At 35.3% G+C, this 14,825-nt stretch overlaps 2 protein-coding genes across 3 annotated transcripts; both read left to right on the forward strand.

The window, feature by feature from the left end:
• Positions 1-738: 738 nt before the first annotated feature.
• On the forward strand, positions 739-5,573 carry LOC109001970 (proteasome subunit alpha type-6). Its single transcript, XM_018979501.2, has 9 exons — positions 739-964; positions 2,071-2,165; positions 2,255-2,336; positions 2,557-2,653; positions 3,734-3,792; positions 3,913-3,995; positions 4,712-4,807; positions 5,016-5,075; positions 5,197-5,573. Exons 1-9 carry the CDS (start codon positions 889-891, stop codon positions 5,287-5,289), a joined length of 741 nt encoding a protein of 246 aa, XP_018835046.1. The 5' UTR covers positions 739-888; the 3' UTR covers positions 5,290-5,573.
• Positions 5,574-6,552: 979 nt separating this feature from the next.
• Positions 6,553-11,721, forward strand: LOC109001971. 2 transcript variants are annotated; one of them, XM_018979504.2, is made up of 8 exons: positions 6,553-6,701; positions 7,343-7,670; positions 7,883-8,080; positions 8,309-8,581; positions 9,057-9,159; positions 9,396-9,514; positions 10,098-10,274; positions 10,553-11,721. In XM_018979504.2, exons 2-8 carry the CDS (start codon positions 7,356-7,358, stop codon positions 11,387-11,389), a joined length of 2,022 nt encoding a protein of 673 aa, XP_018835049.1. In that variant the 5' UTR covers positions 6,553-6,701; positions 7,343-7,355; the 3' UTR covers positions 11,390-11,721. The 2 variants fall into 2 exon arrangements, with proteins under 2 accessions (XP_018835049.1, XP_018835048.1); XM_018979503.2 differs by lacking the exon at positions 6,553-6,701 and adding an exon at positions 6,758-6,981.
• The last annotated feature ends 3,104 nt before the right edge of the window (positions 11,722-14,825 follow it).

Raw genomic sequence — 14,825 nt, forward strand, 5'->3', positions numbered from 1 at the left:
GATTGCACTGCCGTGAAGTTGCCACCGCGAGGCCGAAGCCCTCAGCACGATTCCAAAGTGATCCACAACAATTCCCTATTTTATGATACCAAAAGTAGAGCACTCCACAGCGACAACGTGGCCGCTGTCACGTCCAGTCCATCCAACTCCACCAAAAGAACACTGTGAGAGGTCCTCAAGTGCCCATCACCGCTATCCAGTTGAGCATCTACATGAAAGTCTTACATCCATGTAAATTCTTGTGTCTCTCTTTATTTATTTTATTTGCTTATTTATTATTTATTTCATGGATGAACGTGAAGACCACCATATCAACGCCCGAATCACCATCGTGGGCCGGGAATAATTATTTCCTCCATTTCAATCTGATGTGCAAGTTTAGACATTAAACTGAACATAGTGTAATCCTTAAAACGAGTCTCGCTTACGTTGATAGAGACTCGAATCTATAACTTTGTTCGTCCGGTATTCTCGTTTTTGTACTTTTGTTTGGTCTGTTTTGAAACTAATTAGAAAAGTAAAAACAAGAGATTTTAAATGGGCCTTAATTGTTGAAACAGGGCCCTTAATTTTTGAACGGGACGTAGATTTTAAATGGGCTTTGAAGAAACAATAAAGAGAAGAAGAAAAGGCATTGCGGTACTCGTCGATAGTCCGCTGCTTTGGGATTTTGAATGACACGTAGAGGCCCAGCCCAGCTCAGCAATTGAAAACGACGTCGTCTTTACTGTTTAGAAGACCTTTTCGCTTTACTGTCATCTTCGTTCTTGGGGAGAAAGAAAGCTTCGGTTTTAGTATTCATCTTTCCCTTCCAAGCTCGTCGGTCTTTCTGAAGTCTCTCATACACAAACGAAACCCTCAAAGTACAAATCAAAGCAGTGCTAAGCGATGAGTCGTGGAAGCGGAGGTGGCTACGATCGTCACATCACGATTTTCTCACCCGAGGGCCGTCTCTTTCAAGTGGGTATGTGTTCTGTAGCAACAAGTATCGTTTGATATTTTTCAAAAATCCATTTTCAATTTCAGATAGTCTTTATACGGGTTATTACACATGTAGGACTGGTCGTAGAAACAAGTGGTGATTAATTGTAATGTCGGTTCCAGATAGGTATGCAATATCGCACAGATCCACTGATGTTTCAGTTGAACACATTGGTTCAAACGATGGAAGTTTTGTGGTTTTCTGGGCCACTGAGTAGAAACCCTATTAGAATTTTTGGTGGTTTATTTGACCCTTTATATCGTTGCTGATAAATCCGATGAAAATAACGATAAATGAATATTACTTAGACGTTGAAAAACATAGCACCTGAAATAGTTGTATTATGTAGTCTCAATTAGATGCAAAATCATGTACCTGGATTGACAAGTCCGCTGAGTGTGGTATCAGAGCTGTTAAAGTAAGAAAAATTTTGAGTGGACACTTCCTGGCTGTGTGGGAAAGTATAAGTTTTTATTTATTCTAGTTTTGGATATCCAAAAGCTTATATCACATTTTCTGAATCTCAAACAAAGTCACTAGTTATGCCTCCAAAGGCTTATTCTAATTAGGCATCCAGTATCAGCTACCTGGAGTGATAAGTCCACTGAGTGTGGTATCAAAGCTGTTAAAGTAAGAAAAATTTTAATTGGACACTTCCTGATTGGGTAGGAAAGTATGGTTTTTAGTTTATTTATTCTAGTTTTGGTTATCCAAAGGCTTATATCACATTTTTTGTATCTCAAACATAGTCACTAAACCAGAAAACCCACTTGAAAAGGTCTAACCCGACCTTTTGTTTGGTCAATGTGTAAAAATTGAATTCTATTATTCGTACTTTTAGGCCTAGTTTAGTTATATAAACCATCTCATCTCATCTAATCATTACAACTTTTCCAAATTACAATAAAAATTTAACTTTTTCAAATCCCAAAAAGAAAATAATATTAAAAAATTATATTCTAACAATATTTTATTAACTTTCAACTTTCATCTCATCTCATCTCATCTCATCTCATCTATGTAATCAAACGAGGCCTTAGTCTGTTATAGTCTAATTTGTTTGTGTTTGCATATGAATGAGTGAATAGAGTATGCTTTTAAGGCTGTGAAGGCTGCTGGAATAACCTCAATCGGTGTACGAGGAAAGGATTCAGTATGTGTTGTGACTCAGAAGAAGGTCCCGGTGAGTATCAGTTGCTCTTTCCACTAAAATCTCGCTTTACCTTTATTTATAGTTGATGCAGGCGATATAAATTTAGAAAATTGATACAGGACAAGCTGTTGGATCAGACAAGTGTCTCACATCTTTTCCCCATCACTAAGTATCTTGGGTTGTTGGCAACTGGCATGACAGGTTTGATATAACTCAAAACAGCCTCTCTGCATTTAAATTGCAAAATTTGTTGTAGAAAGAGTTCATATGATAACGTGCCAGACTACATTGGAATTTGACTCTCCAGTAACTTTTATTGGTTGAATACTTCATCCTTTTTGGTTATAATATGAAGATCTAGTCTATGATGTTCTCTATCCAATGAATCGAACCTTAATAATTTTGGGATCCCATTTTCCAGCCGATGCAAGAACCTTGGTTCAACAAGCAAGAAATGAAGCAGCTGAGTTTCGCTTCAGATATGGATATGAGATGCCTGTGGATGTATTGGCTAAATGGTATGAGGTTCATTTCTTACTAAATCAAATTCCTGCTCAAAAAAAAAAAAAAAAAAGAAAAAAAAAACTAAAACTAAAACAAATTCCACCACTCTTCAATTTATAGTTTGCAATGTGTTTGAACTTTGAAGTTAGTCAATTACTTTACTATATATGTATTGAGTTAGAAACATTAATTTTGACCCCTCCCTGCAACAAACTGCTTTTCTTGAGTGAAACAGATTCCAATAGTTTCTTCCCCTCCCAATAGATGATAAGTACAATGAACTTTCTACATGGTGCATTTGACTCAAAAAGAGGAATTTCTAATTTTGTAGTTTATAACTCCTTTTTCTTCTTATTAATATATTTCTATGCTTAATTTTTATTATTATTTTTTTCTCTCTCTCTCTCTCTCATGTTTAGTATGTGCGCTTTATTAGTCGGTTGAAATAAATATTTATACTGTTGACTTAGCAGATATGCTCCTAGTGTAGGAAAGGGAACAAATCAAAGATCTCTTCATTGTTTAATAATTTTTGTTCACTTGATTTCTAGGTTGAATTAAATGTGTGGTTTGTTCTCTTTCCCATAAGATATGTTCCTGTTGTCTTGGTTTAAAGTAACTTGACCACCTTGATACACATTCTTGGGTCAAATAAGATATAAAAAGTAAAAGATGAGGATGATGAATTGAGGGTTATGCAGGAAGGGACACACGGTGTCCTGTTTTATGAGACTTTCTGAATTCATGAACCTGGATGCTAGGGAAAGTTAGCAACTCAGTAGCCAGGGAGACATTAGATAAGACTTCTTAATTATTGTATGAAGATTCACAGTTTTTTTAGTCAATAAACTTAATCTCCTTGATTGCTAGAATGTTAGTTTGGTCAAATGTTAACCCGGAAGCATAAAGGGTTTACTACTTGAGGTTTTGAGGAAAATACACTCAGAATACTCATGTGTCAATAATTATGCTTCCTCAAATTACGAAGCATATGTACCTATCCTTGCCACTTCTCTTTCCCTTTCTCTGTTCATGAACATTTGCTTATGTTTATACACTGCAATCTGAAGCATTTGGAATTGTTTGCATGCCAGGATTGCTGACAAATCACAAGTCTATACTCAACATGCTTATATGAGACCACTTGGAGTTGGTTTGTTATTGGCCTTTTCCTTAGCTGTCAAAGAGTTCCTTTTTTAGGGCTGTGTTATATATGTATGCTTTATTATTGATTTTTTCCTGCCACCTTTGATTTTCTGTCTTTGCTTGGAAGTCGCCATGGTTTTGGGCATTGATGATGAATTTGGACCTCGACTTTACAAATGTGACCCAGCTGGCCATTTCTTTGGTCACAAGGTATTGTCAAGTTTTATCCTACACAATTTGTTTTTTTCTCTGACCTTTAGTTTTTTTGTTCTTACAATACTTAAGAGGAGCACCACAAGAACTTTCCTACCCTTATGCACGTATGTTTTGGGTTGGCAATTGCCTTGAGTACTTGCTTACAACATTCTCGTCTGGACTAATCTTGCAATCATAACTAAGTTCTGCATCTCATTCCTGGAGTACTAATAAAACCCACATGATGATGGATTAATTCTAACCTGACTACTACGATAGTATTTGTATCCAGATAAATTTATATGAAGGATCAAGTGTGTATGGAGTTTCAAGCAACAAAGTTTCAAAAAAATGAATTAGGAGCTGTAAACTACGTATAAAATCTTATGTTATAAAAAAAAATAGCTAAGTATTTTGTTGCCTGTAATGGCTCATATACGGGTTGATCAATATAAGATTACTAGATTGCATAATCACAATCATAGGAGTCTGTCATTTGCTGTTAAAATTTCTAGATCAGCTTATATTTAACTAAAGTTCTTCAAAAAAAAAAAAAAAAAATTAGTGAGTGGTGATCTTGAGATGTTTACATGTACTGTACTGTAGTTGCTTTTATGTATGTAGGAGCATCACTGTATATTGCTTGTTCACAATCATGTTTTCTTTGTTTGGTATTAGTTTGAATTTCAACCCTGTGAGTTCCTCATGAGTCATGATATACTTTGTTTTAGGCCACAAGTGCTGGGTTGAAAGAGCAGGAGGCAATTAATTTCTTGGAGAAGAAAATGAAGAACGATCCTGCATTTACCTACGAGGAGACAGTGCAGGTAAATAATCATTAGTCAATTTTGAACAAATTTCATGTGTCATTAACAATTGGTTAGAAATTGGGTTTAAGTAATGGTTCCATTTCATGGATATGTATTTGAGTCCATTTACTTTTAATGATCAGTTGTTTGATCCAGGTCCGTTATAATATCTGTAATGGTTGATTCTCATTCTACGCCTAATTTCTCTAATTGCTTTCGTCTATAGACTGCAATTTCAGCCCTGCAATCAGTTCTGCAAGAGGATTTTAAAGCCAATGAGATTGAGGTATTGAATATCCCCACTGATGTTGTCCCTATATTATCTATCATTCACCGCTTTCTTGAGTTTCTGACGACGATGACAACAACGACGATCTTGATTCAGCTTTTTTAATTTCGTATTATAGGTTGGAGTGGTGAGGCAGGACAACCCGGTCTTTAGAGTGTTGTCGATGGAGGAGATTGATGAGCACTTGACTGCCATAAGCGAGCGTGACTGAGACTGCACCCGAGCCTGAAACCATCTGGAGGAGTAGCTCGATTCACTTTGATGGTGGATGCATTTTAAGTCTTTTTTTCTTCCTTGTGTTATTTTGAATCCATGAAACGTATTTTTAGGATTTTTCCTTCCGAGCTATTGGCGTTTTTTGAAGTTGATATTACAACCGGATACGACATTATGGCATGTAGAAACTGGAAATATGCCTTATTTAACGGTTTGTAATTGTATCCTTCAAAAGGTCTATCAAATTCTTACTTAAAAAAAGAAAAGAAAAGGGTCTATGAAATTCTTCCTCGGGATAGTTATGGTCCCAATAGATTTGGGCTAGTTGGGGTCAACTGCCCAACCTGGGCACCGCGTTTTTTCCTTTTCTTAGCTCACTAAATACCCACCCAGCGAAGGCTATCCCATCCCTGTCCCACTTTAGATCTCCAACCAGTTTCTGTTCACGTCGGTTCCAACAGCGCCGTCCTTCTCCAACCGCCACGCGGTTAAAACCGAAAAATACTTGAAAAAACTATATACAAGTTTTTAGTATTTGCTATTTGGGATATGCTAATAATCTCTAGTCATATTTGAAGAGACTTTAATTTATGAATTCATTATTTAAATTAAAAGTACGGATTTCGATTATAAATTTTTTGAATATCTGGGTCCTTTCAGTCTAGCATATGCCTTATTTCTGCTTAATGTAATATTATATACAGTTTTAGAATACATAGTTTTTGTGCATTTTTTTTTTAAAAAAAAAAATTGGAGGTCACTATTATAAAAATATAAATTTTAGATTTACTTATTTTTTGAAAAAGGAGTTGTGGAAACTATAAATTTCAGTTCTCTAAGATTTACGATGAAAATAATTATGAGTCGTATTAGGCTGCCGCCCAACAATAACTGCTAGGTGTGCCTCCTAGCACAAATTTGTTTTTTTATTTTTATTTTCATATTTTTTTAATATATTTAAATATTTAAAAAAATAAAAAAAATACACTAATATACTAAAAATCACTTTATTAATTATTAAGTAAAAAAATATATATATATATATATATATGTGCAGTGAAAATGAGTAGACAAATTTTGGCGGCATATTAGCGTTTCTCAATAATTACTCTTGTACAATTTTTAGGATCTAAAATGATTAGGTAAAGTGGAGATTATAGAATTAGTTAGTATTTAATAATTTTAATATGCTATAACGTCAAACAACTACAGCTATATGAGATAAGACATTTTAATATCCACGAGAAAAAAATAACTGCATGAAGTTATCTAATTCTCACCCCCAAAGGGCAAAAAAAAGAAAAGAGGAAAAGAAAAACGGAAAGGGAAAGGGTCTCGAGATGTATGCTTCAAGTATAAACTCTTTCTGGTGCCTTGAGATATAATCCAAATTCTCAAGCTCTTCAGGTTCGTTTCGTTAATTTTCTCTCCGACTTTTAGGGTTTTTTCGTGTACGACCATTGGTCATGTTCTTCAGGTTTTAACGACTTAGTTCCAATTCTTTGTCTTGGATTTTTTAATTTTCTTGATTTTGGCTCATATTTTCTTTTCTAGCCCGTGACTTGTGTTTTGGAAATCAGAGGTTAATGTTGTTTTTTTCCTGTTGGAGTTCGAATCGGTTTGTGTTGGCTTCAGTTTTGTTTGGTTGCTGAGAAAATGTTGGAAGCAATAAGGGCGCCGCTGAAATGTGCGTGATTTGATAAATTTCTTGTATTTTTCATTCTTTATTTTCTTTGAAAGCAAAGCTATATTATATTAAGGTACTATGTTCCGATTTTTCTGTTCTTTTCTTCCTGAGTTTTCTTGGCAACCAAGCAGAGAGTTAGATTTGATGAAACCTGAACTTTTGTTTCCTTTGGATGGAACTATTGTATTGATAGACATTACACAATGTTAATGAATTTGCGTCTCGAAGTCATTAGAGATTAAAGGGCTTCTTATAAAATATTCATTGATTTTGATTTAAGAATTCAAGTGTGTGTAGAATTTGTGGAAACTTGTTTTGATAGTCTATGTTGTTTGATATTTTCTTATTGTAACTGTTATAGGGATCGTATAGTCATGGCAACCGCAACTATGGCCACAGCAGCCGGTGCTGCTGCTCTTTTGTACTACACATTGAACCGTAAATTACGGTCGAATGGGTCTCATGACGATGATAATGATGATGATGGTGATGAAAATGGTAGTGATGCCACTACTGACATTCGTTTAGGTATTGACCGTGTTTCACATAGGCTAATTCAAGCACCTGCTACATGGTTAGAGACGATTTCGACATTGTCAGAGACTCTTAGGTTTACTTACTCTGAAACTCTGGGGAAGTGGCCCATTGGGGACTTGGCATTTGGGATCAGCTTTCTTCTGAAGAGGCAGGTAACTGTTCTAAAATGTGATATACTTACAAAAGTATGTGGTATTTTTGTACATCATTGAAAGAATTTTTTGTTGTTATTATTATTATCATTATTTTTTGGTTTACAAGACCACCAAATGAGTTCATGCATGGCAGGGATCTGACTAGAATCTTGCCATTGATGCTCCTTGTTATCAGGCCAAGCTTCTGACTGTTTCATTGTACTTTGCAGGGAAACTTACATGTTGCTAGTGTATTTGGTGGTAAAGACAGTTTACTGCTCAAAGGACCAGATATAGCTGCTGAACTTAGATACCTCTTAAACTTGTTGACGCTATGTTGGCATTTTTCAAAAAAACCGTTTCCTGTATTTTTAGAGGAGACTGGCTATTCCAAAGAGAGTGTTATCCTTCAGGAACCCAAAGCAGGAGTAAGTCATGTTCGAAGTTTGAAATTTTGAATTCAGCTATGTTTTTTAGTTGTCAGACATTTGCCTTGCCTTCTCTCTCTTTTTCTTTTCTTTTCTTTTTTTTTTGGGGACGGATGGACAAGTTTTGTTCAAAGGTGCCAGAAGCAGTAGTTTACTTTCTACGGTTTCAAAGCATAATTTACATTTTTTACATATGCCCTGGTTTTTCTGTTTGTTTCTCTTCTGCAGATCTTAAAGCCAGCTTTCACAATTTTAGTTGACCACGACATGAAATGTTTTCTCTTATTGATTCGTGGGACCCATAGTATCAAGGATACTCTTACGGCTGCTACTGGGGCTGTTGTACCTTTCCATCACAGCGTTGTGCATGAGGGAGGAGTAAGCAATTTGGTTTTAGGTTATGCGCACTGTGGGATGGTTGCGGCTGCTAGGTGGATTGCAAAGCTTGCTACTCCTTGTCTTATTAAAGCCCTTGGTGAATATCCTGGTTATAAAATCAAGGTAAATCCACGAGGTGTAATTGTTCTTATCCTATGCTTATGTATTAAATCAATAAATAGGCTTTGCTACAAGGATAAGCTAAAGTGGCACATGATTTAGTTATTGGTAGCTGAAACAGTCTTGTATTCTCCTTGTTTCAACCAAAGGAGCTAATGTTGATGCATGATACCATAGCTTCCGGAAAGAGAATATGGTTTCATTAGAGCGTTTTAATACCAATTACTCTTGTTCAATCATAATATTTTTGTTATTAATGTTTGTTATTTCTCTCATCCTGCTCCTGCTAACTATCTCAAGTTAGTATTTATGCTCCTGAAATTTGAAAATTTTTGAGTGGCCCCCCTTGAACCTGCAATGAGCTTAGAAGCATTTAATTGAATATTTATATGGTTTACCTGTTTGGTGGGTGGCTTGTTCCAGTACTGATTATATCTTGTTAAGATATCTACTTACGGCATTCTTTGGGTTCTGACAGATAGTAGGGCACTCTTTAGGTGGAGGCACTGCAGCACTTCTAACATATATACTGAGAGAGCAGAAAGAGTTCTCAAAAACCACCTGTGTTACCTTTGCTCCGGGTTTGTGTTCATTATAAAATTATATTCTGGTATTGTTTTACTTTGAAAACTTCATATTCTGTATTATTTACTTTGAAAACTTCAGGTTCTGATTTCTCCTTATATCCAGCCAATAGAATGTTAGCTATGTCATTTGTTGTTGTTTTCGTTCTAATATTTGTAAAGTTAGATTTCCTAAATTTGCATGTTGCTTTATGACATAGCTAGAGGACTCACAAAAGTATTATCCCATGCAGCTGCTTGTATGACGTGGGAATTGGCAGAATCAGGCAATGACTTTATTACTTCTGTTATAAATGGAGCAGACTTAGTGCCTACATTCTCAGCTGCTTCAGTGGATGACTTGCGTGCTGAGGTAATCTTAAGCTGTATACTTAGTTCTAACGTCTGTCTTGCCTTTAAGATGGATCATATTTGGGTATTCATTTTTATACTACCCTTGTATCTTATCGTATGATCATGGTTAGATGTGGCATCATTAAATCATTCTGACGTTGCTCAGAGGTATTGGTCTGGGTCTGGGGTAATATTGCTTGGTTTTTTAGTTGGAGAGGACTAATTTGCACCTGGCTGGTGTAGTATGGCTTGTCCCAATGTAGGTTGTTTATTGAGTATGTTGGAATCCCCATAAACTTCATGCCTCATCATGGTCAGAATGATACAATGAAACTAAATCTTCGTACGAAAAATGAATCCTGCAACACTTTTTCTGATCCCAACTTATCCTGCTCTTTGTTTGATCTATTCACTTGAGATGTTTATGTCACGATGCATGAACTCTAGCTACTCTCATCCATGTTAACAACAATTACACGAGGACTTGGGTGGCCTGGTTGCTTGGTATTTGATACAATATTCACCCTTTTGGTTCCTTTATATCCTTAACTGCATGATCCATCTTATACAAGCGTTTTTCAAAAAGTTATTTTATTTTACAGGTGACTGCCTCTGCTTGGCTTAATGATTTGAGGAATCAGATTGAGCGTACTAGAATTCTCAGTACTGTCTATAGATCTGCTTCAGCACTGGGTTCTCGTCTTCCATCCATTGCTAGTGCTAGAGCAAAAGTTGCTGGGGCAGGGGCTATTTTGCGCCCAGTTTCAAATAGTACACAGGTAACTCCTTTCTAGTATACAAAATTAATTTCCCAGTGCATTTTATTAATGACATTACCTTTTCCTCTGTCAAGCCGTACATAATACTAGTTTGTTAGCGGCAAAAAAATGGGGGCATTTTCAACCAAGCAGCCATTTATTGATCCTTTTGACATTCTGGGCCTTGTTATCTTCCCTTGCAGTTAATAGTCATGAGTACCTGAATTTACTTGATTTGCTGATTGGTTTAAATTACACTATTTTATTGAACCATTTTCTTTTGCTTGTCATGTCTACAGGTTGTGATGAAGAGAGCTCAGAGCATGGCTCAGGCGGCATGGACACGTCCTACGCTTCACTTGTCTTCTTGGTCATGCATGGGTCCCCGTCGACGGGCCACAGCTGCTCATATGACCTCAAAAGAGGAGGGGAGTTCTCCTGAATCTTCCTCTACTAATGTAGAAGCTTCTGAGCATCTTCTTTCATCCCCTAAGAAGACCGCAACCACAACTGCCCTTGAAAGCATTGAGCTTCCTGTGTCTTCGTCTGTAGGAACAAAATGGGCATCAGAGATTGAATGTTCTTACTCTGATGAAATAGGTCCAGATGCTGATGGCAATGCTGATCTCAGTGATGGTGAGGATATAGTTAGCCATAGTAGTCACGAAGACCGCATGACTGAAGTTGAGTTATGGCAACAACTTGAGCATGAGCTTTATGATCGGACAGAAGGTGAGGAGGTTGATGTGGCAAAGGAAATAAGAGAAGAAGAAGAAGCAGCCATTGCAGAGGTAGGTGAGGACCAGCCAGAGAGCTCTACACGAGAAATAAAAGAGGCACACAGATTTTTCCCTCCAGGGAGGATTATGCATATTGTTACCCTTCACTCCGATGGTGCAGAGTGTGAAAGTGATGGTCACCCTACAACCAGTGACTTGGACAATGGGCGGCTAGAAGAGACAAAGGTCGGGATTTTCCTCACTTCAAGATCACTGTATAGTAAACTGAGGTTGTCACAAACCATGATTAGTGATCATTTCATGCCGGTCTATAGAAGGCAGATTGATAGATTAATCAAAGAATTTGAGGAGGAAGGTATCGTTGATGACCATAAGACTGGAGAAGTAGTTTTATAGGGAAAAGGATTCTTCCAACAAATAGTTGTTAATAAGAACAATAGAAAAAGGAACCCTAATTGTTTACCTCATTGGTTTTGAAGGCTGGCTACCTAGACAGAGTAGTAGTCCATTGCTTTGCTGCAGTGTGGTGGTAGAAAGCCACCAGAGTCGGATTCCTTGACTGGTGAACCATGGAAACGGTATCATTTTTGCTGCTCTGAAAATGATGTTGGAAGGTCATCTCGATTACGTATACAGCAACCAAAATCGCAGTCTCTGTATATTGGAGTTTTGAGGTCACGAACTTACTCTTTTATTCTCAATTGATTGATTCGATTTGATGTTTGTCATTGTTCTGACAGTATCAATTGTGAATGAGTAATGCTAAGTACAAGTCTTAAATAGATAAGTTTCATACAAGTTTTTTTATAAAAAAGTGGGTCATTCTAATAAAAAATATATTTTCTTACACTTTTTTAAGGTGTGATATACTTTTTTATAAAGGCTTGTATAGGGATTGTCTATTTAAGCCCTGTACAAATCGTTTCTCATTGCGAATTTTAACTGCTAATACAATTTTCATTTGGATGATTGCATGAATATGTTTTGTTGTAACTTGCTGGACTTGTTTGACTCCTCTAAATGGGAAGTTCCCCACGGCTGTGCCGAGCCATATATGAACGTAAACCAATCAAGAAACTCGGATCTTGAACAAGAAATTCAATATCAGTGACAAGTTTTCTCATGCTGAATACGTGTGCAGGGAAAGAAAAAAAAAATGAGAAAATAGAAAGATAGAGAAAATAAGAGTAAACCAAAAAGATGGGTTAATTTTACGCCCATGGGGGGCGATTAGTAAAGTGTCATGTGTAGAGATAAACAGTAACTTATATTTAAGATAGCAAAGTGTGTCACCGATATTTAACATTAGTCATATAAGATTATTATTTAGGAACAAACTAAATTATTAAAGTCACTTATCTAAACCTCTCACTTGAGTTCTATCGGACTTAAGTGAAAGATAAAAATTAAGATAGAAATAGCCATGTAAGATTTTTTAAAGTAAATAATAAAAATTAAGTAAATAAAGATAAATTTTTTTGTTGAATCTAAGATTGAATATTATAAAGTCTCTATAATATAAATAAAAATAGTTATGCGAGATTTGTTATATTCATTCTTAATTGTTAACTTGATGGTAATATATATATATATATACTTAATAATAAAACTAATCCAAACAAGTTAGCCAGTAGAAAACTTGATAGCTAGTGAAAAATTTAACCACCAACGTAGGTCGGCCCTGGAGACGGAGTACATATTTCGCCATAAATGAGCACATGATAGGTTGCAGAGCAAGCATCCACATTAGCTATCAGAATATGTCTACAAATTAAGACCGATATCTTCACCAATGATCTCTTGCTATTTTCCTTTACTAATGAAGTTTCCAGCCACAAATCAAAATGCGCTTTCGTGGCTAAATTGGAATCTCTCTGTTAACGTTGTTTTGAATGCGTTAATTGGTCCAATCACGATAGTTGTACTTGTTGATATGAAACGGATCTTTTCCTAAGCATTTAATGTGATTCTCATGTGTTGTGTCCAATAAGATAAGCCATTTCGGATTGGCATGAAAGCAACGAATGCAACTCTCTGCCTGCAGCGATTTTGTGCCTCATTTTGCTGCTCTTCAACAAGACCTTCGATCGAAATCCCTGGCCACAAGCAATTTCCCTGAGAAAAAAAAAAAAGAAAAAAAAAGAGCATTCCCTAATTATGCAGATCACAAACATACTGTTTGGTTAGTAGAATAATAAATCCTGATATTGGGATTATAAAAGGAGTCCACTTGCAGCCAAGTCTTTACCACTTGACCAAGTAATTAAACAATAATATAATTTTGATTTGGCTTGCAGACTATGTAAGTTTTAGTAAATATTTCATATTTTTTCTGGGCACATATTATTATTTTACAAAAATAAAAAATAAAAAATAAAAAAGAGCCACTGCATCCAAATTCCAAAGTATATGTGATAATGATAGTTACCAACATGTTTACACAAATTTATTTTATTTTTTAATTTGACTGATGATTGCTATTAAATAACCACTGGATCAATCATGGACCACATCAAACTTGTAAAATTTCAAGAGTTATCACTAAGATATTCTGTGCATTTATTACAACTTAAAACACAAGCTTGTGATTGTGCAGTTACCAGCCAGCCCCCCCTACCTATTTCTTTGAGAAATGTTGAGTTTTATTTGTTTGGTTCCGTAATTTATACGAGAAGAGATTAGATATTTTGTTAAAATTTAAATAAAATATTATTAAAATATAATTTTTATTTTAAAATTTAAAAAAATTAAATTATTTATTATATTTTGTATAAGAATTCGAAAAAATTATAATAATGAGATGAGATAAAATAATTTTGTTTACAAGACTATAACTTTCCTATAACTCTTTCTAGATCCTTAGATTATTAGATGCTCTAAATTTTATTTATTTATTGCTGTTTTCGACATATAAATCAATTCCTAACGATATCTTCAATTTGATCAGTTGACAAATATATCTTAAAAAAAACACACCCACACACAAATTAAGCACGTGATACAATTATCATCATGTTGATCTAGACTTGGACCTCTGTGAAAAGGATAACCATGTCTGTTAGTAGCTTAGCTGTAAGCAATCGAAAGTAATTTCTTGAAAAAAAAAAAAAAAAAAAGTCCCCAGACGAACAATAATACATTTTGGCCACGTGTCAATTTTTTTAAATTTTTTTTCCCTTCTTTCTAATTTTTTCACCTTCCAATCTAGTACTTATAAATCTTATTTGAGAAACACAGCTTCCTTTTGAACACAGAGGAAGACAATAATCATTTTACATCAAAAAAGCACAATACCAAATCATGTAAGGAAAAATTATGATTGTTTAATTAGGACCCACTTGGTAATTATCAAAATGAATAATGTGTGACACGTCAGCCAAGATCATAATGCCATGTCAAATTTAGTTTTCAATTAATAACCACGTCACCCGCTAGACTTTTCACCGGAATCCCCATTAATCAACACGTACGTAGGAATGCAAATTGGCCTTGGTTGACCAAAGTTCAAGCTAAGCACGTCCGCTCTTCTTTTCCTCACAGAATAAATGAAAAAAAGTAATAAAGATAGAAGAGCACAACTTTTTTTGGGGGGCTTAATCATGTGTTCATACGTTAGGTATACCAAGAATCAAATCCCATTAATGTTCAAACTATATAGTACCTGACAACTTTTCCTGCTGTCAATTTAGAGCATTTTCTTCCAATTTCTCATAAAATTTTCTATAATTTAGTTAAAAAAATATATTTTTTAAATTTTTTTTTAAAATTTTACTCATATTTCAAAATTCTCTATCTCATTCCTTATAATTTTTCTATCTTATTAAAATAATAT

Source organism: Juglans regia, chromosome 7, assembly GCF_001411555.2.
Source record: "Juglans regia cultivar Chandler chromosome 7, Walnut 2.0, whole genome shotgun sequence".
Lineage (NCBI taxonomy): Eukaryota > Viridiplantae > Streptophyta > Magnoliopsida > Fagales > Juglandaceae > Juglans > Juglans regia.

Bases quoted from the DNA above. Each gene is read 5' to 3' on its own strand.
- LOC109001971 (XM_018979503.2), top strand. The intron at 7,671-7,882 runs GTAACTGTTCTA...TGTACTTTGCAG, and splicing joins GCTTTCTTCTGAAGAGGCAG to GGAAACTTACATGTTGCTAG. The intron at 8,081-8,308 runs GTAAGTCATGTT...TCTCTTCTGCAG, and splicing joins TTCAGGAACCCAAAGCAGGA to ATCTTAAAGCCAGCTTTCAC.
- LOC109001970 (XM_018979501.2), top strand. From the start codon at position 889: ATGAGTCGTGGAAGCGGAGGTGGCTACGATCGTCACATCACGATTTTC. The intron at 3,793-3,912 runs GTTTGTTATTGG...TTTGCTTGGAAG, and splicing joins TATGAGACCACTTGGAGTTG to TCGCCATGGTTTTGGGCATT. The intron at 4,808-5,015 runs GTAAATAATCAT...TTTCGTCTATAG, and splicing joins CCTACGAGGAGACAGTGCAG to ACTGCAATTTCAGCCCTGCA.